The 24,345-nt window shown below is 59.2% G+C and overlaps 1 protein-coding gene across 3 annotated transcripts in view; it reads left to right on the top strand.

Moving 5' to 3' along the window:
* EPHA2 (EPH receptor A2) overlaps positions 1–23,989 on the top strand; it is a 29,283-nt gene extending 5,294 nt beyond the window's left edge. The window contains exons 2-17 of one of the 3 annotated variants that reach the window (XM_027621389.1): positions 1,790–1,857; positions 3,259–3,928; positions 12,293–12,448; positions 12,565–12,897; positions 13,376–13,491; positions 14,147–14,300; positions 14,970–15,069; positions 15,560–15,615; positions 15,860–15,985; positions 16,087–16,272; positions 16,460–16,521; positions 16,637–16,846; positions 17,064–17,213; positions 17,905–18,098; positions 18,711–18,866; positions 23,038–23,989. In XM_027621389.1, the coding sequence (XP_027477190.1) occupies positions 1,790–1,857; positions 3,259–3,928; positions 12,293–12,448; positions 12,565–12,897; positions 13,376–13,491; positions 14,147–14,300; positions 14,970–15,069; positions 15,560–15,615; positions 15,860–15,985; positions 16,087–16,272; positions 16,460–16,521; positions 16,637–16,846; positions 17,064–17,213; positions 17,905–18,098; positions 18,711–18,866; positions 23,038–23,143 (2,843 nt within the window). In that variant the 3' untranslated portion in view covers positions 23,144–23,989. The remainder of the gene's footprint in view (positions 1–1,789; positions 1,858–3,258; positions 3,929–12,292; positions 12,449–12,564; positions 12,898–13,375; positions 13,492–14,146; positions 14,301–14,969; positions 15,070–15,559; positions 15,616–15,859; positions 15,986–16,086; positions 16,273–16,459; positions 16,522–16,636; positions 16,847–17,063; positions 17,214–17,904; positions 18,099–18,710; positions 18,867–23,037) is intronic. The other 2 variants (XM_027621398.1, XM_027621407.1) reach the window with 2 other exon arrangements.
* Positions 23,990–24,345: the final 356 nt, after the last annotated feature.

Genomic DNA, 24,345 nt, shown 5'->3' with positions numbered 1-24,345 from the left:
GGACACAGTCTGCAGCTCCCTACCAGTCTGGGGAGGAGGGGGGGCACTCACCATTGTCCTCCTACCCACCCCGCTGGAGCCAGGAACCCCCAGATTCCTTCCTTTGTAGCCAGAACATTCCATTTGCTAGTGGGGTGAGTGAGTTTTCCAAGCCTGGGCCCCGGGCATGCCCGAACAAATCTGCACCCCTACCCCACCCGGTCCATCCACCCTCCCCTATCCCCGTAGCCTTGGGACAGGTGCCACATCGGATTTCCTCTTCCCGGTCTGGGCTGTGGGGCCCTTCCTAGAGAGATTTGGCCCAGGTCAGCGGCGGGTGGCTATGCCTCACATCAGGCCTGGGGGCCTTCAGCCCAGGGGAGGAGGCCATCCTCGCCCAAGGAGAGGATTTCCAAGACTCCTCTCTCCGTCCCCTCACTCCATCCCCACCCCTAAATCCGGCCCATCTCTGCCCCCCCCCTGCCCGGGTTCCACCCTCAGAGTTATTCTTCCAAGTCCTAGGCTTGAGGAATTCCGCTTCTTGAGGCCATACTCCTCATGCTCCAGGGTCCAAGGAAGTGAGTGCTTGGTCCTCACCCCCCTACACATAGCTTTACCCTCTGAATGGGGGGGGGGGGGGAGATGACATTGTCTAGGTTCCCTGACTGAGCTCCCCAGTGTCCTTTCTCTCTAGGGAGGATGGTGCCTATTGGCAGCTACCTGGACTTGACTTGGCAATGGAGGAGGGATGCTCCCCGGGGTCTTGGGTCTTGGCTATAGCCACTGAGCCTGGCGAAGAGCCAGGGGAGGACTGAAGGGAGCTGCCCAAGGGCAGGGCTAGATCTAGGGGAGGCCACTGGCAATGTGTCCCTCTGTCAGGCTCCAGATGCCTCTCTGGGGACAGCATGAGCCTGGTCCCTGATCCCTCTGGGCCTGGAAGTCCCCTCTAAAGGTTTCCAGCTCTGTTCCCCCAGGCACCACTGATAGGGCAGTAGCCAGGGTGTGAAGGCAGGGCAGTGGGAGCGACTTTCCCAGGGACGGGACCTCGCCAGCTGTGTATATCTTTGGGCCCCTCCTAGAGGCCCTATGGGTTCAGAGCTTTATCCTGCCTGCTCTGTGGCTTTTGTGGTGGGAAGATCAGTTTCCAGAAACCCCCCTCTCATCATCCCCCCTCCACTCCCCTGGAGCCATTCCCACCTGTTAACAGCCCTCTCGGAATGCCACGAGACATGTATGCACATACGTGTGCTGCGTATGTGTGTGCTATGTGGCCTGGGCAGGATGGGGGTGTTTCATGCTGCGGGGGGGGGGGGGGGATGTGGCAGGAGCAGACATGAGTGTCCCTGAGGCTCACATGCATGTGAAGTGCTGCTGAGGGGCCTTGTTTCTGGAAGCAGACGTGGTGGGCAGTGGGCGTGGAGTCACTTAGCAGCCCTGCCCGCCGCAGCTCTCTGCCCAGCCGCTATCCCTCCTGCTGGGCTGAGCTCTGTCCTGCTCTGCCCAGCTGGGGGCTGATGGGGGGGGGGGTGGCGTGGCTGGAGCTGTGGCCTGGGAGACAGGGGGCCTAGTCCTCACCCAGCCTGTCGCATGGCTTTGACTGGGTCCCCTCACTTCCCTGGGTCCCTGTTTCCCTCTCCATTGAGGGACAGGTCTTTGGGATATAGTAACCCCGTATAGTAGGGTCTCTCTATGAAAGCTGAGGAAGCCGTCAAGGCCTCTTGGGGCTCCTGGGGGACTCTCACCTTTCCCGCCATGGCCTGAGTCCTGGACACGCCCCCAAGCTCACGGGCCCTCCTCCCGTCTCTTCCAGTTGTGCTGTTGGACTTTGCCGCAGCTAAAGGGGAACTCGGCTGGCTCACGCACCCATATGGCAAAGGGGTAAGCCTTCAAGGTCAAGCGCGGGCATGGGGATGAGGAAACTGAAACCCAGGGAGGATGGGACCCACCTGAATCAAACAGCTCAGTCAGGGATCAAACTCCTGTTTCCCACACCAAACCCCTGTTTCCCACACCAGGCTCAGAGTCTGCCATCTCAGACCGGGGTGGGGGCCTGGGGGTTGGAAGGTAGGGAAGGGGTAGGCAGAAAGGGTTGGGGAGACAGCTGGAGGCCCCAGCAGAGCAGGGGACCCTTGGATGCCCAGCCAGCCAATGCTCAGAGGAACCCCCTCTGGTTTTCTCCATCTACTTCTTGGGAGGTAGCTCCCTGTCTTCAAAGTCCCAGCCTAGAAGGTGAGGGGTAAGGGAGAGACAGGGAACAGTGGCTCCCAGGTCCCCGTAGCCCCTGGGAAACGGGATCCAGTTCCTTCCTGCTGGGCCCCCTTCCCTTCTCCCCCAGCTGTTACCTCCCCTTCCTGTTAGGGGCTGAGTTTGTTTTGCCTTATCCCCACCCAAGACCTGCCCCCCTTCCCTGCCCGACTGTCACCAGGACTGGAGGGCAAGACACTGGGATGGACCCTTTTCCCGGCTTTGCATGATCCTGGGGAGGATAACCGCTGCTCTCTGGGCCTTGGGACCCCCTCTGTATAGCAGGCCCTTGCCGAGTTTGTCCTGGGGCCCTGAGGCCGGGAGAAGTACATCTCCAGGGGGTTACTTGAGGCAGTTTCTACTGCTGGCCAGATCTGTGTGAGTCACATGCTTGTCCCTGGTCACCTTAGCCCTGTGCAGGCCTGAGATACAGCTCTACAGATTTCCAGGAGACTGCAGTGTCCAGCTGGGAGGGAACACAGACCACCTAGTCCAACCCACTCATCATACAGAGTGAGAAACTGAAACTGAGGCCCAAGGGCATTTGAGTGAGGCCTCGGCCAATGTCATATAGTGTAGCCCAGGCCTCTATCCCCAGTTCCTCTGCTTTCTTTCATTCGTTCATTCATACACTTGTTCATTCAACAAATACTTTCCTGAGCACCTACTCTGTTCCACGTAGGCCCTGGGGGTACATAAATGACTTCGATGCAGTCCTTGCCCCAGTGAGTTCAAAATCCAGTAGGGGACAGATGTAGGTATCACCACATAGGTGCCAAGTGCTGTGATAAAGGGGATATGGAGACTGTGGGAGCCAGAGAGGGGGACACTTGGTCCAAGTCTTCCCAGAGGAGACTGAGCTGATGTTCTGAGGAGGGAAGAACATGCGCCGATCTGTTCCAAAGCCAAGATTTAAAAACTGTAAAGCACCTTCCTGATGCTTGGCACCTGGGCATTGCCTCTGGGCCTCAGTTTCTCCCTGGGTGCCCGCCCACACTAACCTGTCCCCCCCCCCCCCCCCCGGCCCCCGCGCAGTGGGACCTGATGCAGAACATCATGGATGACATGCCCATCTACATGTACTCCGTGTGCAACGTGGTGGCCGGCGACCAGGACAACTGGCTCCGCACCAACTGGGTGTACCGCGGTGAGGCCGAGCGGATCTTCATTGAGCTCAAGTTCACCGTGCGTGATTGCAACAGCTTCCCTGGGGGTGCCAGCTCCTGCAAGGAGACCTTCAACCTCTACTACGCCGAGTCGGACGTGGACTATGGTACCAACTTCCAGAAGCGCCAGTTCACCAAGATCGACACCATCGCGCCCGACGAGATCACGGTCAGCAGCGACTTCGAGGCACGCCATGTGAAGCTGAACGTGGAGGAGCGCTCCGTGGGGCCGCTCAGCCGCAAGGGCTTCTACCTGGCCTTCCAGGACATCGGCGCCTGCGTGGCGCTGCTCTCCGTCCGTGTCTACTACAAGAAGTGCCCCGAGCTGCTGCAGGGCCTGGCCCGCTTCCCCGAGACCATCGCGGGCTCCGACGCGCCCTCCTTGGCCACGGTGGCCGGCACATGTGTGGAGCATGCCGTGGTGCCGCCTGGGGGCGAAGAGCCCCGCATGCACTGCGCGGTGGACGGCGAGTGGCTGGTGCCCATCGGCCAGTGCCTGTGCCAGGCTGGCTACGAGAAGGTGGAGGACGCCTGCCGGGGTGAGTGGCGGTGTGGTGCCAGCGGGGAAGGGGCGTGCTAGGGCTGGGGGGAGGCTGTGCTCCTGGGTTCTAGGGTCAGCTTTGGCACCATTGGGACCTTGGGAAGGTCGCGCCTGCTCTGACGCGTGGTAGTTCTGTGAGTGGAAATCGCAGAGCCTTCCTGGATTTCGGTTTCCTTATTTTTATTTTTTTTAATTTTTTAAAAGATTTTATTTATTTATTTGACAACGAGAGAGGGAACAGAAGCAAGGGGAGTGGGAGAGGGAGAAGCAGGCTTCCCGCGGAGCAGGGAGCCCGATGTGGGACTCGATCCCAGGACCCCAAGATCATGACCTGAGCCGAAGGCAGACGCTTAACGACTGAGCCACCCAGGCGCCCCTCAGTTTCCTTATTTATGGTTCGAGTCACTCATTCACTGAGAAGGAATAAATTAAAAAATGGTATACTGTGGAGATTATGAGCAAGGATTCTAGGACAAAAATGCCTGGGTTCAAATCCCAGCTCTACATTTAGCTGTGTGACGTTTGGCCAGTTTCTTAACGTCTCTGTGCCTGGTTGCTCACTCTGTAAAATGGAGAGGAACACGGGGCCCATCTTGTAGGCTTGTTATGATAATCAAATGACCTCACGCTCATGGAGTGCTTAGCTCAGTGCTTGGTACGTAGGTGCTTTTAAGTGTGCTTGTTATTTTTGATTCATTCCACAAATATAACTTCAGTATCAGCTATATACCAGCACCGTGGACACGTGGTCCTGTCCCCGGAGCTCGTTCCATCTCTGTTAGCTCACTGCCTGACCTTAGGCAAGTCACTTAACCTCTCTGGGTCTCAGGCTGCTCTTTGGTACATGGTGATGAGGGAACTGGACCCAGGATTCACACCCCCCAGCTGCACACGAATCACCTGGGGAGCTTTTGAAAAATGTCTGCATTGAGGTTAGAGTGGAAGGCAGGTGCAAAGTCTGCCCTCCCTGCCTGACCTTCCCTGGGGCCGTGGACCCAGGTTCTCCTGAAGGATCTTCTAACTGATAACAAACAGAAGCCAGAGGGGGGCCCAATTCTCTGGGACTCTGTCTGGGAACAGGGCCTGGGCATTAGTGAGCTCACATCAGGAGGCTGTGGCTTGGCACGGCCGGGGCCTGTGACAGCGGAAATCTCTACAGCAGTGTGGATTTTTTCAATGGGTGACTTTTTCTAGAAATGGCTGTGGGGCAGGGCATTTGTGGAATGCAGGCCAACCGTTGGAAGGCCAGCTCATCTGCTCTCTCTGGGAATTTCTTTGCTGAGATAAGCGGGGTGTTGAGAAATTGGGGTTCAGTCCCTGCAGTTGCATGTACCCACTGGGCAAGAGATCTTGGGTAAATCTCTCTTCATCTCTGGCCTAAAATAAGAAGGCTTTCTCCTTGGTTTTTTTAGCCATAGATCGTGTGACAGATGAAGTAGGTTGAAACGTTGGAGGAGCCTAAAGCCTTTTCTGATGGGCTCCATTTGCCCTCTCAAACAAATCCTCAGGACCTTGCTTAACACAATCTGTAAACCCCTGGGTGAGAAGTTCCCTAGAAGGCCTGTGGTGTAGTCTCTGCTGCAGCCCTTCCTACCACCCCATTGTCCTTACAGCTCCCTATGCTGAGTCTCTCTTCCCAAGGCGGCCCCTTCTTTAGGTGACCTCCAGTGCACACTCCCAGTTTCAGACAATGACTGCAGGGTGGGGGGGGGGCCTGGGCAGCCCAGTGGGTTGAGCAGGCTCCTCCCACATGACATCCTCACATAAGAATGCAGGGGTGGGGAGTGAGGGGCAGCTGAAAACTTTCCACAGGCTGGTGATTCAGGCCCTGCGGAGATAAGTGGATGTTGGGGTTGTCCGGCGGGGGGGGGGGGGGGGGGGGGGGGGGGGAGGCTCTCTCCAGTAAGGGGGGAGCAGGTTTCCTTCCCCTAGAGGTGGGGGGTCAAGGTTCTGGCAGGCTTTGCCGGTGAAGAGCTGCGTAGGCCCCGGATCTGGAGGACTGGTTTCCAAGAGCAAAATCTGACTTTATTGGTGGAACCCTCTCAATGGCCAGCTACCTGTTGCCCCGCTTTTTCCTCCTTGAGATCCCTCAGCGTGGTTCTTAGGGGCCCTCGGTATGGCTGGGAACCCCCAGCCTGGCTGCTCTACATCCCTGCAGATGTTCGCAGCAGCCTCCGACCACGGGTCCAGTGGAGATAAAAACAGGAGCGCCTATAGACAGGTGCACTCCATGGGCTGGCGGGAGCCAGGCGAGCACTTTATCAGCACGCTTGCTGAATTGGGCCCACCTGTCTTCGAGGCACTTCATGGACAGGAGACCGAGGCTCAGAGAGGTGAAGATACTCGCCTGGAGTCACACAGCGATGTATGGTCACAGTGGGATTTGAATCCAGGCGATGCAGCAGCGCCCAGGCCGGAGGATGGGTCAGGAAATGGGGCGGGAAATGACCAGTTCCTTTGGAATCCCTGACTCAGCTCCTGGCCAGGGGATGGAGCACGAGCTCTCTGGGCAGCCCCCGGTTGGCGGCTCCTGGTATGGGAGGGTGGATAATCGGGGGCCGTTACTGAACACACAGAGGGAGAAATGGAGGCAAGTGCAGGGCCGGCCCTCCCCGCCTGACCCTCCCCCGGGCTGTGGAGCCAGATTCTCCCACTGGGGCTTTTACTGATGACAAATCGTGCCCAGAGAGGGGTGTGGATTCCCTGAGGTCACCGAGCACCTGGTCCAGGTCATCTTCAGAACTCGCTGCTTTCCCCAGGAAGCTTGGCACTCAGGAAAGAGTTAAATGGACAACAGAAGGGAGGCACCTCCCAGGTGCTGCGATCAGACAGGTGGGCACCCTGCCCGGAGAGCTCTCCGAGCTATGTCAGGAATGAGCCAGCTTCACTCCAGGCCCCCGCCCTGCCCCTGGCCCTGCCTGGGGGACAGTGGAGTCGCTCAGGCTGACCAGCTTCTCCCCCGGGGCGGCTTTGTCTCTGCTTCCTGTGCTGGCATCGGCCGCTGAGCGGCTGGGGCCCTGCCTGGCGCCTCAGCCGTGGGCACTGCCGGCCAGGTGAGCAGGTGGCCGGCGGCTTTGGCCAAAGGCTCAGCCCAGCAGCTGGGAGGCCAGAGCTGGAGGTGGGCACCGTGGGGCATTCCCTCTTTGGAGGCTCCTTCAAGGGGCCCAGCCCCCTGGGGATGTCTCCTCTCTAATTTCTCTGTTACCCGCCCCCCCATTCATACGGACACCCTACCCAGTCCAGGCACCAGGCTGAGCATTTCATGTGGTTTCCTTCAGTCTTCACAAACCCAGAAAGGCTGAGGATGTTAGCTCCATTTTATAGATGAGGAATCTGAGGCCCAGAGAAGACACAGTGACCAGTGACCAAAAGAGCGGGGGCCTCGCGCGAGGAGGGCGGTGTACTGTCCCCAGCTTGCTGCCCTTGGCGTGTGTCCTCCCCATAAGCTGTGCGCCCTTGGCAAGTCCCCTCTGGGTCTCATTCACCCCACCTGTAGAATGGGTGGGTTGGACCCTTGCTGACCTAGTGATCAGGATCTACCTCCCGTGACTTCTACCAAAAGCCTGAGAACCCGGATTGCCCTGGTAAGCAGCTGACTGGATGACCTCACCACGTGAGGCCAGAAGCAGGGTCCTAGTACTGGCCTCCTCAGTGGCCCAGGCCCAGCCCAGGGTCCATAGCTGAAGAGGAGGCACTACCTGGGCAGGGGACAGTTCCAGTCAAGGTGGTCTCGGGGCATGTGGGCCCCGGGCTGTGTCCGGAGCAGTGGGCAGAAGCCCCGCTCAGTCAGGACATGACTGATCCCCAGGTGGGGGGCTCTGTGAGCTGTTGACGCTTGGGCACGTCCCTTCCCTGGCCTCACTGGCCTCATTTCTGTGCTATCTTCTGGCCTGCTGGGGTGGGTCCCCCACCTCTGCACCCTACCTGCCCTGCCCTCAGCTGGCAGCTCCATGGGGTGGCCCCTCCCACCCTCTCCAGAGGTAAGTGGGTCCCCAGAACGGAAGGAAGGAGGCAGGGAAAGCAAACAGAAGATAAAAGGCTGGTGGTGGAGAGACAGCAGGAGGTGGAGGCTGGTGGTGGGGCAGTGGCGGGGGGGGGGGTGGGAGCCGTGCTTATCACAGGCTCCGGGGGAGGAATGTGCCTGAAGATTTCTCCAGGGTGTGTGCAAAGGGGGCAATCAGGCCAGAGGGACATCCCCACATGGGGCCGCTGGGCCCGCTGGGGAACGAGACACCACCAGGGTTGGGAGGTAGCAGTTCCCCTCACTGGCAGGGTCAATGACTTCTGGGTCACCATTTGCTGTCTGTCAGGGCACAGGACAAAGTCCACGCTCTGCCTCCAGGGCTTGGGGAGGTGGCTGGCCCCAGGTGAATGGCCACTGCGACCTCTTGACCCTGTGACCTCGCTACTACCAGTTGGGGAGGTGGTTGGGCCTCGGGGGGAGGGGCTCCGCTAGGGGCGAGATTTGCTTCACTCCAGAGGGTGTATGTTCCTAAGTCACTCCACGCTGCCACCTGAGAGGCGGGCATTGGGAACTGGAAAAACCGGGGTGCAGCTCTGGGTGCAGCCACCGTGGCCTAGTTCCCTTGTTTGGTGTGGGCCCGGGCCTGCCAGTCAACCCCGGGCCAGAGAAGCTCTCCACAGGTGTGCCGAGGCCAGCCTCCTGTGCCAGGCAGGTGGACGTCCTGGGGCGCTGTCCCCGCAGGGTCTCCCAGGGCACGGTGACACTACTCACTCCTGGGGCGAGTGTTTAATGAACACGTCCTAGGGTGAGCCATTGACTCACACATTCATTCATTCATTCATTCGCTCACCCGTCCCTGCACCAAGTCAACAGACGTTAGCTGCTCACCTACTGTGTGCTGGGCCCTGTGCTGAGCCGTACACCACAGAGAGATCGGGCTCCGCACCTGCTGCCAGTCCCATGGAAGGCTCTAATAGGAGCAGAAGCCATTTCAAAGGGAGTACACAAGCCAGGCTGTGAATTCCCCTGAAGCAGAAGCGGTGTTTATCTGCCTCACCATCATATCCCAGATGGTGCCAGACACGTAGGAAGTGCTCCATTTCTATTTGGTAAACATAAGATTGAGTAACAGATGCCCCCGTGGGGCAGAAGAGGGCCAGAAATTGGGCAGTCTGGGAGGGCTGTGGAGAGGAGCTGAAGCAGGGTATTGAGGGGTGCATAGGAGTCCCCCGGCTGGCTAAGGGACCGTGGGTATTTTGCGCACGTGGCTGTGTTTGGGTGTGTGTGAGCGCCCGATGGGTGCCCAGAATGCCAGGAAACCCGGCCAGGCAAGGTCAGAAAGACACGGGGGCTTGCTGCTGTCCTCCCCGTGAACCCCGGGGCCCCTGAGTACCGGCCCACTCTGGCAGGGCCCCGGGGACAGCCCCTTGTCGTTGTGCGGTGGGAGGAGGGGGCAGTGCATTCTCGTCAGGCAGACACATGCCCTGTTGACGCTGCTTCTCCACTGTATTATCTGGCATATCCGCAGCGGAAATCTCTCCAAATTCCCTCTTTCCTGCCGGCAGCAGTCAGGCCACCCCCGAGCTCTGGGGCCAAAGAATGGAACCTGACTCTTCCCCCACCCCACCTTCCTCCTCTTGGCATAGGACTGGGGGTGGGGGGCGGCGTGGGGACGTCGTGGGGGGTGGCAGGTGGCTAACACCTTCGGTAGAACCAGGCCCAAGCCGTGGGGGCCTGTGGTCCCCTCCCCAGCCTGAGGGTCTGAGGTGGAAGGTGGTTCTGGGGGTCCCCCCAAGCACCCCGACTCCACTGGGCCTGGACAGCTGGAGCCAGCCCTTACCTGGGGTATAGGCCCCTCCAGCGCCAAATCACGGCCCTCGGGGGAATTGAAATCCCAAGGTAAAATGGCCCGGCTCTCTGGAGTCTCATTTTTACTTGAAGATTTGGGGAGGAGACAGCTATTTTTGTAATGTGACAGATATATAAGGAGGAACGCAGAGTACACGTGAGGGGCGCCTGGGCGGCTTAGTTGGTGGAGCACGTGACTCTTGATCTCAGGGTTGTGAGTTCAAGCCCCACATGGGGTACAGAGATTACTTAAAATTAAAATCTTAAAAAAAATACGTGTGGATTGCTGAAGTATAATAGGAGACAATTCCTCAACCAATGCTGTGGGGTTGATTCTACCCTTTCTTCACATAGGCCACGAATGTGCCGTGTTTGAAAAGACCTATGTCGACCCCCCCCCCCCCCTCGCCAACCTCCGGTGCTCTGAAATTAGTCTTGGGATCTTCTGGCTGTTAAAGCGGGTCAGACTTATCTCCTGTCTCTTCAGGCTCTTTTCAGAACGTCGGTTTCTCTTTGCTCTAAAATGAGATGCATGTGGGAGGAGAGGGGCTCAAAGTCAGGTGTCCTGGGTTTAGGCTTTGGTTTTGTGTCTTAGGAGCTTGTTGACCTAGGACAAGTGGTCTTGCCTCTCTGGGCCTCCGGTTTGTCCCCCTCAAAAGTGGAATGAATGGGGCGCCTGGGTGGCTCAGTTGGTTAAGCGTCTGCCTTCGGCTCAGGTCATGATCCCAGGGTCCTGGGATCGAGCCCCGCATCGGGCTCCCAGCTCGGCGGGAAGCCTGCTTCTCCCTCTCCCACTCCCCCTGCTTGTGTTCCCTCTCTCTCTGTCTCTCTCTCTGTCAATTAAATAAATAAAATCTTTTAAAAAAAAAAAAGTGGAATGAATGATATAGCGCCCAAGTTAGACAAGCTTGTTGTGAGGACCGAATGAATGTGAAGCGCGTGGTCCAGGAGCTGCACACAGGAGGTGCTTAATCAGCGGTCACTGTGTCGCTGCACAGAGCAGGAGTGGGGTCCCAGGCCCCCTGTGTCTTGGACAAGCGCCCTCAGGGCCTCTGCCGCGGTGCTGATGTGGCGGCAGCACGTGGCGGGACAAGCTGCTCGCTCACGGGGGGCGAGAGGGGCTGCCGAGGGGTTCTGTCCCGACTCCCAGTCCTGCTCCCCACCTCTGCTCAACAAAGGGAACTGGGCAAGGAGGGAGACTTTGAGAATTTGCTCGACGGTGTGGATCTGACTGTGCCATTTCGCTCTGCATCCGACCTTTAATGCTAATGGCCCGCATTGCCCCTGGCTCCTTGGCCTGGCATTAAAGGCCTCACTCAGTCTGGTCCCTGGAAACCTCTCGGAATTCTTGCTTCCCGCTCCCCCCTCCCCCATTTATTCCCAGAAAGCCATTCATACTTTCTGTGTGAGTCTTGCTCTTTCTCACCCCTACCTCCTCCTTCCAACATTTCTGCCCTGCCAAACTCCTACTCAGCCTCTAAGCCCCAGCTGAAATATCCCGCTGTGACTCCTCGGACCTCCTTAGCTCTTCCCTACTCCTTTATGGCAGACGTAGTCACCCAGTCCCACTCCCTGAGCCGTGCCATAGAGTGATATCCTGAGGTGAATAAGATGGAGGCGGGTATAATAACGGTGGGGTTGCAGAAGAGGTCCCTAAGGTGATCCCACCCCCCACTCTGGCCACTTCAGCAGCTGCCCAAGCCCTGAGCAGCCCTGCACCATGGGCCCCGTGTCTGGGCAGCTTCCTGCCTGTGAAGCCAGGAAGGGGCTTGGGGCAGGGGCAGGGGCAGGGGCAGGCTAGGGTGGTGGGAGGAAGAAGCCTCTGGAGTCAGGTGCCTGAGCCCCTAGCCGGTGGGGCCAGGACAGGACCTTCCACCGGGGGAGGAAACGCTGCTTCCTGGCTGCCCTGGTGAGGGGCGGAAATGACTCGGTCCTGGAAGTAGCTCCACAGAAGGTGCTGGGGGCCTGGCCTTTCCTGCTTCCTGGTGGGCCAGCCCCGGAACAGGAAGGCAAGCGGGTCCTGGGCTGGGGGGGGCGGTGCGGACACCTGCAGGGGTGGCATCCTGAACGGGTGTGCCTGACCGCTGGGATGAGGCGGTGGTGACAGTGGGTCAACAGAGGCCAGTGATGAAGATGCATTTACTGCCCTGGGCAGCTGTAAGGGAGGTGGGGACCCATCGGGCTGGTCTGCACAAATTAAAGGGGAGGAGGCAGGCGGGCAGCATGCTCCATCCGGTGCCGAGCCAGGTGTGAGATAGGATCCTCGGGTGAGATGTGAGCCTTGAATGCCAGGCTCAGGTGTGGCCCTGGGTGCGAGAGCTGGTGGGGGGGGTATGCAGAGGTTTGGTGCACACGGATGAGGCCCTTCCTGGGTGCCCAGCGTGAGCTGCGTGCTTGCCGTGCACTTTGTCTTCACAAGATGCTTTACCAATGAGAAACCAGGCCCAGAGCGGTTTAGCAACCTGCGTGGGGTCCCACAACAAGGTCCCACTAGAAAAGTCACTTCAAGTGGGACCTGGCTGAACTGATGTCTATCCCTGTGTCCGCCAGCCTGCTCGCCTGGATTCTTCAAGTCTGAGGCATCCGAGAGCCCCTGTTTGGAGTGCCCCATGCACACAGTGCTGGCCCCCGAGGGGGCCACCTTCTGTGAGTGTGAAGAAGGCTATTTCCGGGCCCCGCAGGACCTGCTGTCGATGCCCTGCACTCGTGAGTCTTGCCGTGGGTCAGGGAGGGTGGCCGGGGGGTGGGGGGGGGGGCGTGGTGTGCTGCTTGACACGTCCAGGCTACCGGGATCTGAACTCTGGCCTCTGCCCTCTGTGCAGGCCCACCCTCCGCCCCGCACTACCTCACGGCCGTGGGCATGGGCGCCAAAGTGGAGCTGCGCTGGACGCCCCCCCAGGACAGTGGGGGCCGGGACGACATCATCTATAGCGTCACCTGTGAGCAGTGCTGGCCCGAGTCGGGCGAGTGCGGGCCCTGCGAGGCCAGCGTGCGCTACTCTGAGCCACCACACGCGCTGACCCGCACCAGCGTGACCGTCAGTGACCTCGAGCCACACATGAACTACACCTTTGCAGTGGAGGCCCGCAACGGTGTCTCGGGCCTGGTGGCCAGCCGCAGCTTCCGCACCGCCAGCGTCAGCATCAACCAGACAGGTGCGGGCCGCGCATCGGCAGGACGGCCACCCAGGGCTTGGCTGTGTCCAGAGAGAGGCAGCATCCATCCAGTGGTTAAAAAGCACAGGCTGTGGGGTTACGTCCGAGCTCTGTGACCCCTCTCAATTTCCTCACCTATAAAAATGGGAGTCTTAATAGGGCTCTCAAGAGGATTCAGTAAATTATTATATATAGGGCTCTTAGAATAGGGCCTGTCCACAGACAGGATATACCAAAAGTTAGCTATTGCTTGACTTTTATTATTTATGCACTCATAACTACTCAGAGGGCACCCCAGATGTGCCAGCCCATGGGGCCCAGGGCCTGTGGCTCTGTGTGTGCTGGAGCCAGAAGAAAACCAGCTTGAGATCTGAAGAGCCTGGGCTGTGGATGGGACTGGGTCTGGGGGCACTCGCCCCCCTCCCCCAACTGCCCCCATGTGGCTCCTCACACTCCCCCCCCCGACTGTCCTGCCCAGAGCCCCCCAAGGTGAAGCTGGAGGGCCGCAGCACTACCTCGCTGAGTGTCTCCTGGAGCATCCCCCCACCACAGCAGAGCCGTGTGTGGAAGTATGAGGTCACCTACCGCAAGAAGGTAACTCAAGGGGTCAGGGCTGACCCTGGCTGGGCTGTAAGCAGAGGATGGCCTGGTCCCATAGATGCTTATTACCACATTCTGCAGATGAGGACACTGAGTCTGGGGTCTTCCTGAGAGTCACCTCTCCCAGGCCAGCAAAGCAGAGAGTTGTGGGAGGGAAGACACAGTGTTCTGGAATCCCCAGAAGAGATAGTCAGGGTGGGGGAAAGAGCCAGGTCTTGGCGATCAGACAGACCTCGGTTCGAGTCTTGGGTCATGCATTTGCTGGCTGGAACCTTGAGTGACTCACTTCATTTCTCTGAGCCTCAGTTTCCTGCACTGTAAGAAGAGTGTCAAGGGGCACCCGGGTGGCTCAGTCGGTTGAGTGTCCGACTCTTGGTTTTGGCTCAGGTCATGGTCTTGTGATCATGGGATCCAGCCCCATGTTGCATTGGGCTCCACACTCAGCTGGGAGTCTGCCTCTCCCTCTGCCCCTCCCTGTGCTTGTGCTCACACTCTCTCTCAAATAAATAAATAAAATCTTTAAAAAAAAAAAAGTAAAATCTTAAAAGAAAAAGCATCGAGTTTGCTAATGTGAGCTGCCTTGCTAAACTGGGCTGTGGGTGGTCTCTGGTGGGTTGAGCTGATGCCCTCGCCCTGCCCTCACCCACAGGGGGACTCCAACAGCTATAACGTGCGCCGCACTGAGGGCTTCTCGGTGACCCTGGACGACCTGGCTCCCGATACCATCTACCTGGTCCAGGTGCAGGCGCTGACGCAGGAGGGCCAGGGTGCCGGTAGCAAGATTCATGAGTTCCAGACGTTGTGTGAGTTGGGCAGCAGGGCATGGGCTAGGCCGGGGCCCTGGAACAGACAGTTGGGACGTCTGGGAGGAGGAAATGGATCAAAGAACTTAGAAATGCCCCCCTCCTGGTCAGCCAGGGCCTAGGAGAGCCTGGTGGGGATTGGCCCCAACTCTGGGGAGGGGTCCCAGGGACATGCGTTCAGGGCAGCATTGTGAGAAGGAGGGACATGGGGTCCAGCATTTGCAGACGCAGTTCCAATCCTGTGTCGTGGAAAAAGTCCCACGCACCTGGCGGTTCCTACCGTATTCCCTAGGGAAGGCCTGTCATTTACCATCTATGAAATGGGAATAAGTATTCTCATGAACCATCACAAGTAAAGGCATCCAGCACATGTCCCTAAAGTGGCCCTTGGGTGCAAAGGGGGCATTGCCGGGTGCCTGGGTGGCTCAGTTGTTGGGCGTCTGCCTTCGGCTCAGGTCCTGGTCCCAGGGTCCTGGGATCGAGCCTCCGCATCGGCTCCCTGCTCTGTGGGAAGCCTGCTTCTCCCTCTCCCACTCCCCCTGCTTGTGTTCCCTCTCTCGCTGTGTCTCTCTCTGTCAAATAAATAAAATCTTAAAGAAAAAGGGGGCATTGCCATGTTTTAGGGTGCAGGGGGGGGCTCCCTTGTCATCAGCTGGTCTCCCCTGACAGCCACGGAAGGATCTGGCAACATGGCGGTGATTGGCGGTGTGGCCGTTGGTGTTGTCTTGCTTCTGGTGCTGGCAGGAATCGGCTTCTTCATCCATCGCAGGTTCGTCGGAGCCCACGCCCCGGCTCCCCAAGGGCTGAGGTGGGACGCAGAGGGGCGGGAACCTCGGTTTCCTGTCTGGAAAATGGGGCTGATGGTAATCTAATCCCTGCCTCGCGGGGCCCGTGAAGATGCAGTAAGCTGTCAAGTGCCCAGCACGGTGCCTGGCACGCCGCGGGGGCTCAGGACATGGCGGTTATTATCTTTGCTCTCGTTAGTAATGGTGTGTCCACACTTCCTCTGGACACGCAGACAGGAAGCTCTCGGAGCTCTAATGAGGAAAGCTTTCATTATGGCCACTTAAGGGGCCATTATGGGGCGTAGATCCCAGGGAGGGAGCCCTGCTTGCTCATTTCCTCCCTGCCTCTCCCAGCACACCAAGCCCCCACTTAGGATGGGGAGGCTGGAGAGGGGGGCGGGTGGCAGGAGGCTCATGGCCAGAGCAGGTCGCTGACCTCCCCCGTGTGTTTGGCTCCCCATGGGGTTCTCTCAGGAGGAAGAGCCTGCGGACCCGCCAGTCCTCAGAGGACGTTTACTTCTCCAAGTCAGGTGAGATGCAGCGCCCTTCCATGCTCGGCCCCGCCCCTGCCAGCCCCCCAGGGCCCCCTAGTTCTGTGGTGGAGATGGGGCAGCCAGGGCGCTCCCAGGGCTCTGCGGGGGGGGGGGGACCCGGGGCTTCCTTGGGTGCCTCAGAGGGGCTGAGCTGGCAGCTCAGTGATCATCATGTGGCCTCCTCCTCCTCCTCTTGGGTGATCCCTCCCCAAACTGGGACCCTGCCTCTCCTCCCTTCCAGAACAATTGAAGCCCCTAAAGACATACGTGGACCCCCACACGTACGAGGACCCCAACCAAGCGGTGCTCAAGTTCACCACCGAGATCCACCCCTCCTGTGTCACGCGGCAGAAGGTGATTGGAGCAGGTGAGTGTGGTGCCCTGCAGGGGGGCCTGGGACCGGTCGGGGGCACCCGATGGCCGGTGGCCGGGCTGACTGGGTGCTCCTCCTGCCTCGTCTTCCCACAGGAGAGTTTGGGGAGGTGTACAAGGGGACGCTGAAGGCATCGGGGAAGAAGGAGGTGCCCGTGGCCATCAAGACGCTGAAAGCCGGCTACACGGAGAAGCAGCGGGTGGACTTCCTCAGTGAGGCCAGCATCATGGGCCAGTTCAGCCACCACAACATTATCCGCCTGGAGGGTGTTGTCTCCAAATGTGAGCGTTGGTACCAGGGTGGGGACGGGACCTCGACCCAGGACCTGACCACCCCCAGTGGGGGTGAAGAGGGGCTGCTAGGGCCACCAAACAGGGGGCTCTGTGCATAGCTGTGCCCACCGCCCCCCCCTACTCATGCCCCCCGTCTACTCTGGCCACCCCCTGACACCTGTGCCGCCCTCTGCAGACAAGCCCATGATGATCATCACTGAATACATGGAGAACGGGGCCCTGGACAAGTTCCTTCGGGTGAGGCTGCGGGTCGGGGTAGGTGGGAACCCGGGGCTGGTGGATGCTGGGGCCTGCTCGGCGTGCTCGCTCCACTGGGCTCGGGGGCTGCTGGCTGAGGGCCTGTGCTCCGCAGGAGAAGGATGGCGAGTTCAGCGTGCTGCAGCTGGTGGGCATGCTGCGGGGCATTGCGGCCGGCATGAAGTACCTGGCCAACATGAACTACGTCCACCGCGACCTGGCTGCCCGCAACATCCTCGTCAACAGCAACCTAGTCTGCAAGGTGTCTGACTTCGGCCTGTCCCGCGTGCTAGAAGACGACCCCGAGGCCACCTACACCACCAGTGTAAGTGTTACGGCAGCTGTCGGCCCCCCCCCCCCCGGGGTGAAGCGGCCTCCACACTGCCCCAGGTCCCCTCACCTGTGCACCTGGGCGTGGGCCTCCGCAGGCAAGAACGCCTCCAGGGAGCATGGGCCAGGGGCCCTGGCTCTATCCGGCCTGGCTGCGAGAGTCCTGGGGTTGGCCAGAGGGACGGTAGTGACCGGGCCTGGGTCCCCTGCAGGGTGGCAAGATTCCGATCCGTTGGACAGCCCCGGAGGCCATTTCCTACCGCAAGTTCACTTCCGCCAGCGACGTGTGGAGCTATGGCATCGTCATGTGGGAGGTGATGACGTACGGTGAGCGGCCCTACTGGGAGCTGTCGAACCATGAGGTAGGTCCCCGCACCCTGCCCTGAACTGGAGCCCTTTACTCCTTTCTGTGCCCTGGCGGCCGGTCAGAGAAGAGTTTTGGGGGCTCGTTTTCATCTGGTACGTTCAGTAAATGTTTATCGAGGGCCTACTATGAGCCAGGCCTTGTGCTGGGCTCCAGAGCCAGCCCCTGCTACCAGTCGGTGGCCGGACACGGAAACGGGTAGTGGGGAGGGGGTGTGCATTCCTGTGTGCGTGCACCTGTGTGTGTGCGTGCGTGCGTGCGGTAGATGCATTTGTGTGCATGTGAGCGTGCTCACCTGGTGCCTCATGCGGCCTGGGGACTGAGGTGCAGCGAGGGCGCGGGGGCACGACACGGAGTGGGAAGTGGGCTCTAGCTGAGTGGCTGGTGTAGACGTCCTGGGACTGGAGGGAGGCTGGCTGCAGGGCACACGGCGTGGCTGCTGCCTGGGCTGCTCCGGAGGGAGCAGGGTCAGGAGCCCCTTCCTCCGTGGAGCTCTGGAGACCGCCCCCTTAGCGTCTGCCCTTGGTGCCTCTGACACTTGCATGTCGGACTCGAGAAAGAAGGCTCATCCCCTCTGTGTCTGGGGCTCCCCTTCCCTCCTGTGCCCACCTGCGCGCGCGGGGCCTCTGCAGGGAGCCTGCAGGGGTGTGGTGGCCACGTGGGCATCGCTGACCGTGCAGCCTTCCCAGGTCATGAAAGCCATCAACGACGGCTTCCGGCTGCCCACGCCCATGGACTGCCCCTCCGCCATCTACCAGCTCATGATGCAGTGCTGGCAGCAGGAGCGTGCCCGCCGCCCCAAGTTCGCCGACATCGTCAGCATCCTGGACAAGCTCATCCGAGCCCCCGACTCCCTCAAGACCCTGGCTGACTTTGACCCCCGGTGAGTTCCGTAGCTCCCGTGCGCAGCAGCCCCCAGTTCTACTCCTGAGCTGCTGCAGGGTGGCGACCAGCCAGGGCCGGTGGGCAGGGGGCTCAGGACTTCCACGTGGGCTTTGCTTACCCTGGACGGGGGCTCAGATGAGACTAGGAGAAGCAGTTGACATACATGGGAAATGTGCCGGGCCCTGCGCTCAGCGCCTGACATGTTTTAACTCATTCAAACGACCGATGAGATGGGTCCTATAATTATCCGCCTTTTGTTGATGAGGAACCTGAGACAGGGCGATTAAGTATTTTATGTGCTGGCAGGTGGCCAGGCTGGGGCTGTGCCTCCAGGAACCTGAATCTTAACATTTTGTTATTTTGTGGTTATTGGTGGTGGTGTTGCCAGTGGGAGGGTTGGGGTAGGGTGGCAGCAGGAGTGCTCCTGACATGCCAGCCTGTCTGCCTGAACCCTACCCGACTGGGCTTCTCAGTTGCCCAGATAAGGAAACTGAGGCATGGGGCGGTGGGGTGGGGTGAATCTCCCAGGTTGGGGAGCGGCAGGCTGGGGGCCCTGGGGCCGGCTGGCTGCTGTCGCCGCTCACCGGCAGGTGGGTGATTCCCGTTGCAGGGTGTCCATCCGGCTGCCCAGCACCAGCGGCTCTGAGGGGGTGCCCTTCCGCACGGTGTCCGAGTGGCTCGAGTCCATCAAGATGCAGCAGTACACAGAGCACTTCCTGGCAGCCGGCTACACCGCCATCGAAAAGGTGGTGCAGATGAGCAACGAGTGAGTCCGGCCCCACCTTCTCCCCACCTCCCCACCACGCCCCTCTTCCTCTTTCTCTCTCCTTTTGGGGGCAGACAGGCTTTCCAGGAAGGGCAGAGCCGGGCCGGCAGCCAGGAATTCTGGGCACTCGGGCCTGGCTCCCCTCTCTTCCTGCAGCTTTTTGGGAATGGGAAAATAATAGTCATTGTCCTAATCAGAGCAGTGTTTCTCGCGGACTGACTGTGTGCCTGAGCACTTTGAGTCAGGCCTCAGGATGACTTGGCAGGTGGGGCTTGTCCATCTCGCCGCAGACAGGTGGGAAACTGTGGGGCGGAGAAGTGCAATGACTTGCCCAGGGTCCCATGGCCACTAGGGGCCCAGTAGGGCTCCAGCCCTGGTCAGTGGGGGCCCAGAACTCAGGGACCACGGAGGTCATTAGTGGAGAAACTGAGGCTGAGGGGATAGGTAGCCTGCCTGAGGTCACACAGCCAGTTAGAGGCAGGGTGCCTCTCCAGGGTGCCGAAGAGAAATGGGCAGAGCCCTTGGACTTCCTGGCTGTTGCCTAGGAGAGAGTGCCATAGGCCATCCCCTCCCGGGGACTTCTCCCCACATGGTTGTCAGGCTGTCCTGTGGGAGCTCTGCTCTCCCCTCCAACACCAGGGACCCTTCCCGGCATGGCCTTGGCAAGGACACCTCTTCTCATCCCTGGAGGGGGAAGACATGATCCTCTTAGCTTTTGTGCCTCTAAAAATAGTGTTAAGTCCCAAGAGCCCAGCTTGTTTAGGGTCCAAGGTCAGGGCCGGAATGGGCCCTGGGGCTGGGAGGTTTTGGGAATCACATGGAGGGGTCCATCCGGGCCTCACACAGTTCTGGGTCACAGAAGTTCTGGGATCTGAGCCCGAGCAAGAACATTCTCCAGGGCCTCTGAAGACCGCTCAGCTGGGCTGCTGATTGCCAGTCAAAGCTTCTTAAACCAGGCGGTGGCCCATCCCAGGGGACGGGGAGTCAGAGCCAGAGCGGGCCAGAGGGAGGCCTGGGGAGAGGGGGTGGGTCCCAGGCTTGGGCTCTGCAGTCACACTTGGCTTCAAGTCCCACATCTGCCACTTCCTAGTGGGAGACCTTGGTCAGATTTGGTTCCATCTTTGAGCCTTGGTTCCTGTTTCCCAGCTGTGCAGTTTGCATGGGTGAGAGCAGGTGATGTGCCTGGTACACAGGAGGGGCTTAACCCATGTCACTCTCCTCTTCCCCCCTCCTTGACCTCCTTGCTCTCAGCCCGCAGCCTGTGGGCAAAGGCCAGGGTTCCTGCACCCCCTCATTTTGCCTGGGAACCTAGAACAGCCCCTCGGCCCCTCTAGGGGCTCCCACCGGGGACAGCATAGCTACTCTTGTGGGTGAGCAGAGCGGAGCGGAGGGCAAGGAGAAGGGCTTACAGGAAACACATGTTCTTAGAAGCTTCCTGAAATAGCCCGGGGTGCTCCTTGGCCAATTCCTTTCCCACGAGCAGGGATGGGGCTGTCCTGGATGGATGGAGGCTGTGTGTGTGTGTGCATGTACGCTGTGTTTTGAAAGGCCTGAATAAAGGCAGGAAGTCATTCCACGCTCCCTCCGCCTCCCACCAGCTCGTTGATGCTCCAAGCTGGGGCCCGCGTGACTCACCACCACTGCCTCCTTCTTCATTTCAAATATATGAAATGAATGGGGATCTTAGAGCACTTTTTACCCTGAAGGCTGTGTCTACACGTGCCGTGAGTCCCAGTTGGGAGGCAGGGAGCTGGTCTCAGAACTCAGCATTTTCCCGGATGGGGTCGGGTCAGGGTTTAGGCTTCAGTGTCCCCTCCATTCCCCACTCCCGTCCCTCCCCAGGGGCCGGCTGCTTGCCACCTTTTCTCGGGTTGAGCATTCACCAGGTTATTTTGGAGTTGCTTGAGTTTCTAGCCAGACTAGTGGTTCTAAATGTCTTTTGAGGAACTAAGGAAGTGGTAGATATTATAGCCCCAGAAAATGCCCAGTCTAACAAGAGGCCCTGTCCAGTGTCTGGGGTGATGCAACACAGCTCTCTGGGAGGGGGGCCCAGGCCGATGGGGCTTATGGTCACCACGTGCCCTCAGCATAGGCCTGGCGCTGATGCACTGTTTGCCGAGGGAACGAGTCAGTGATGTGTGAGGCTCCAGGAGCCCTCTCTCACTCCCTGTGTCCAGGGCTAGTGCGCAGTAGGTGCTTGATGGGGAGGTGTGGCCTTTGGATTTCCCAGGGCCAGGGCCGGCATTGAGAGTGCTCAGGAAAAAGGTAGCCTCAGTCGTGTGTCTCCCTACCCCTGTGATGAGAGTTGATGGGTGTGACAAGAGGGAAACTGAGGCTGGGGCAGGCACGGTCTTGGGACGGTCTGTGACTCTCATCTTATGTGCCTCTGTGGTTAGCAGATGAGGCAGGGAAGGTGTCAGGGTCTCTTTTGTGTGAAAAAGAGTGGAGCTGGGGTAGGTGGCTCAGGAGCATCTAAGCAAAGCTTCCCATTTTACATATACAGAAACCGAGGCCCAGAGACAGAACAGGACCTGCCCAAGGCTTTGATGAAGTCCAGGACTAGAATTTGGTCTCTTGCCTCCCGGCCCAGGGTTTTTGCTTCCTAGACGGGCCTCAGGAACAGCCTCAGCTCCCACCCTGTCAGATTAACTACACCAGTCTGGGAGAGGGGCCCAAGGCGGCCGGGGTCGTGGCTCCATGTTCACTCATTCATTCAGCAGATACTTCTTGAGGACCTACTGTGTACCAGGCCTATCCTGGAGCCCAGGGGACTAGGTGTCTGCTCTTACCCTCCTGGCAGTCACTTAACCCACTGGTTCTTAAATCATACATCAGGGTCTTTGGGACCTGATAAGATGCAGACTCCCTGCTCCCCCGCACCCCCCCCCCCCCGCCCCGTCAGAACTTCAAGGTCAGTGAGTCTGGACTTAGGCCTGGGATCCTGCCTTTTCAGGAAGTGCCTCCTTCCCCGGGGGTCCCAGGGCTTCCCTGGAAAGCCACACTTGGAGACCTACAGGTGTGGGGGAAACAGCGCTGCTTTTTCAACAGCCCCAGCTGTTTCGGTTAGAATGGCCCGCGGTGGTGGGTTGGGAAGTTCTCCCCGGTGTCTGACTTCTGGCCTTCCTGCTGCGGCGGGAGCAACCAGCCCCTCCTGGAGGTCCCTGAGCCATCCTCCCCATGCACCCGGGTCTGCCCTTCCCTGCCCGGTGCTTCTCTGAGGGCTCCCAGAGCCTGTGGGAAAGTCATGTCTCCGGAATTGCAAACAGGAGCTCACACTGTATAATTAGTTTCATTTACAGCCAGGAGACGGCCCATAAAAACCTGGGTGTTTTCATGGGTTTGGGCTGATGGGTGAGGGTGGTGGAGGAGAAAACCCCAGAGTGAGCAATAAACGTCCTGCTCCAGGGCTCCTGGGAGCATAAGTGGTTTTACAAGGGGATTGGGGCGGGGGGGCATAGAGAGGGGGGCAGGAGAGGGCCGTGGGCTCCTGGGCACATCTCCCCATCTGGCTGCCGCCTTCCCCCTCTGCCACCCGTTTCCGGGGGATCGCCCACCCTCCAGTTAGGCACTCATCCCATTTTACAGGTGAGGAAATTGAGGATGCTAAAGGGAGAACACCTGCCTGGGGGGGGGGGGTGACCTCGTCACCTGATTGGTGACCGCAAGCCCCTCCCCTTAGCCGCCTGCACATGGAACTTTAACCCTTGAGGTCCCCCTGCAGTGTTTCCTGAGTTCTTCCTCAGTTATCAGCATGGAGCACTCGGAGGGAGGAGGGGTGGAATAAAGTGGTGGCTGGGAAGAGGCCTTGGTCGGGGGAGCTGTGAGCAACAGCTGGAGGGTCCCTGCCCCCGCTCCCCAGTCCCCAGTGATGGTGTCCACGCTGCTCCCGGGAGGAGGCTCTCTGAGCCTCAAATGTTCAACTCTGCAAAATGGCGGTGAAAAGAGCACCTGCTTCACAGATGACGGTGTAGATTGCACCGGGGAGGGGAGAAGCTTCTCACAGAGTGGGAGTGGGTGCTTCTATCACTTTCCTGACTTGGTTGATGTTGTTAGCAAGCCTTCAGGTTGTGGATCCTCCCATCGAGCCTCGGCCCGCCCGCCCCCCCAACTCCCTCTTCTCCTCACCTCGCCCCAGCCCCAGCCCCTAACTCCCTCTCTCCCTCCCCTACAGCGACATCAAGAGGATTGGGGTGCGGCTGCCCGGCCACCAGAAACGCATCGCCTACAGCTTGCTGGGACTCAAAGACCAGGTGAACACAGTGGGGATCCCCATCTGAGCCCCGGCAGGCCTCAAACCCCCTTGGCCAAGAATACTTGAAGAAGCGGAGTGGTCTCCCTGCTAGCTCTGCACTGGGCCACCAGGGACCTTATTTATTTCTAGTTATTCCTTACTGATGCCACCCTGAGGCCTCTGCTGGGGGGGAGGTCTTGGACAACACCTTGGCCTATACTGGGGAGATGCTCAGGGACCCCGAGCTGGGGGCCTCTTCGTCTTCGAAGGACAGACTGCCAAGCACTTAGCAGGCGCCGCCATGTTCCCAGCATGCCCTGGGGCAGGAGCCCCGCCAAGGCATTTGGACAGACACAGGACATTTCCAAACTGACCTCCCCTTCGCTGTCTCGGGAGGTGGAGAGGTTAGCCTGTGGCCACGTGAACAGGGTACCTCCAGCGCCACCCACAAATGAGAAGACAGCCGGCAAACTCAGCTGGGCAAGACCCAAAGTGGTTCCCCGGTCCCTCTGGTGCCTTCCTCAGCCCCCCAGGCCCTGTCCTCAGCCCCAACGGGCCGAACCTTGCTTCCCTGGGGCCCTCGCAGGATGCTTGGTTGTGTTGAGGTTTTTTTTAAATATATATTTTGTACTTTGTGGGGAGTATGTGTGTGTGGCAGGGGGCCCAGCCAGGGCTGGGGGGCAGACGGTGGCCTGTGTCATACATTCCCAGGCTAGGGGCCAGTCCATCCGGTCTCCCTCCCCTTTAGACAACATTCACTATGTCAGTGTTACTGATTTTGTTTTTGTTGTATTTTTTTCGAACCTTAATTTATTATTATTTTTTTTTATATTTATTGTTAGGAAATGACTTATTTCTGCTCTGGAATAAAGTTGCAGATGGTTCAAACTGATTTTGGTTTTGAGTCTTTGGAGGAGCAGCGGGGCCAGAGAGAGGCCCTGTGTGTTGGAAGTGGGGGGTGGGGAGCTTACCCCGAGCGCTTAAGCAGAGCCTCTTGCCCAAGGCACACACATGTCGTGGAACCATGGGAGTGGGGGTGGGTGGGCGGTGGGCAGGGGGCCAGGAAGCAGGCCCTGCCGAGCCTGGCCTCCATGCCAACAGGCCTCTGTCACCTTTGATCTCTAGACTTCTGGAGGGCTGGGAGGCCGGAGAATGGTGAGAGCAGCCGTGGCCCCCTCCCACACATCTCTGCAGAGCTTGTTGAAATAGATTCTTCAACCATCCACGTAGGGCCCTGAGGTTTACAAA

This window comes from Zalophus californianus, chromosome 4, assembly GCF_009762305.2.
Source record: "Zalophus californianus isolate mZalCal1 chromosome 4, mZalCal1.pri.v2, whole genome shotgun sequence".
Lineage (NCBI taxonomy): Eukaryota > Metazoa > Chordata > Mammalia > Carnivora > Otariidae > Zalophus > Zalophus californianus.
Note: the sequence above shows the minus strand (reverse complement) of the source record. Positions and strands in the feature narration are given on the sequence as shown.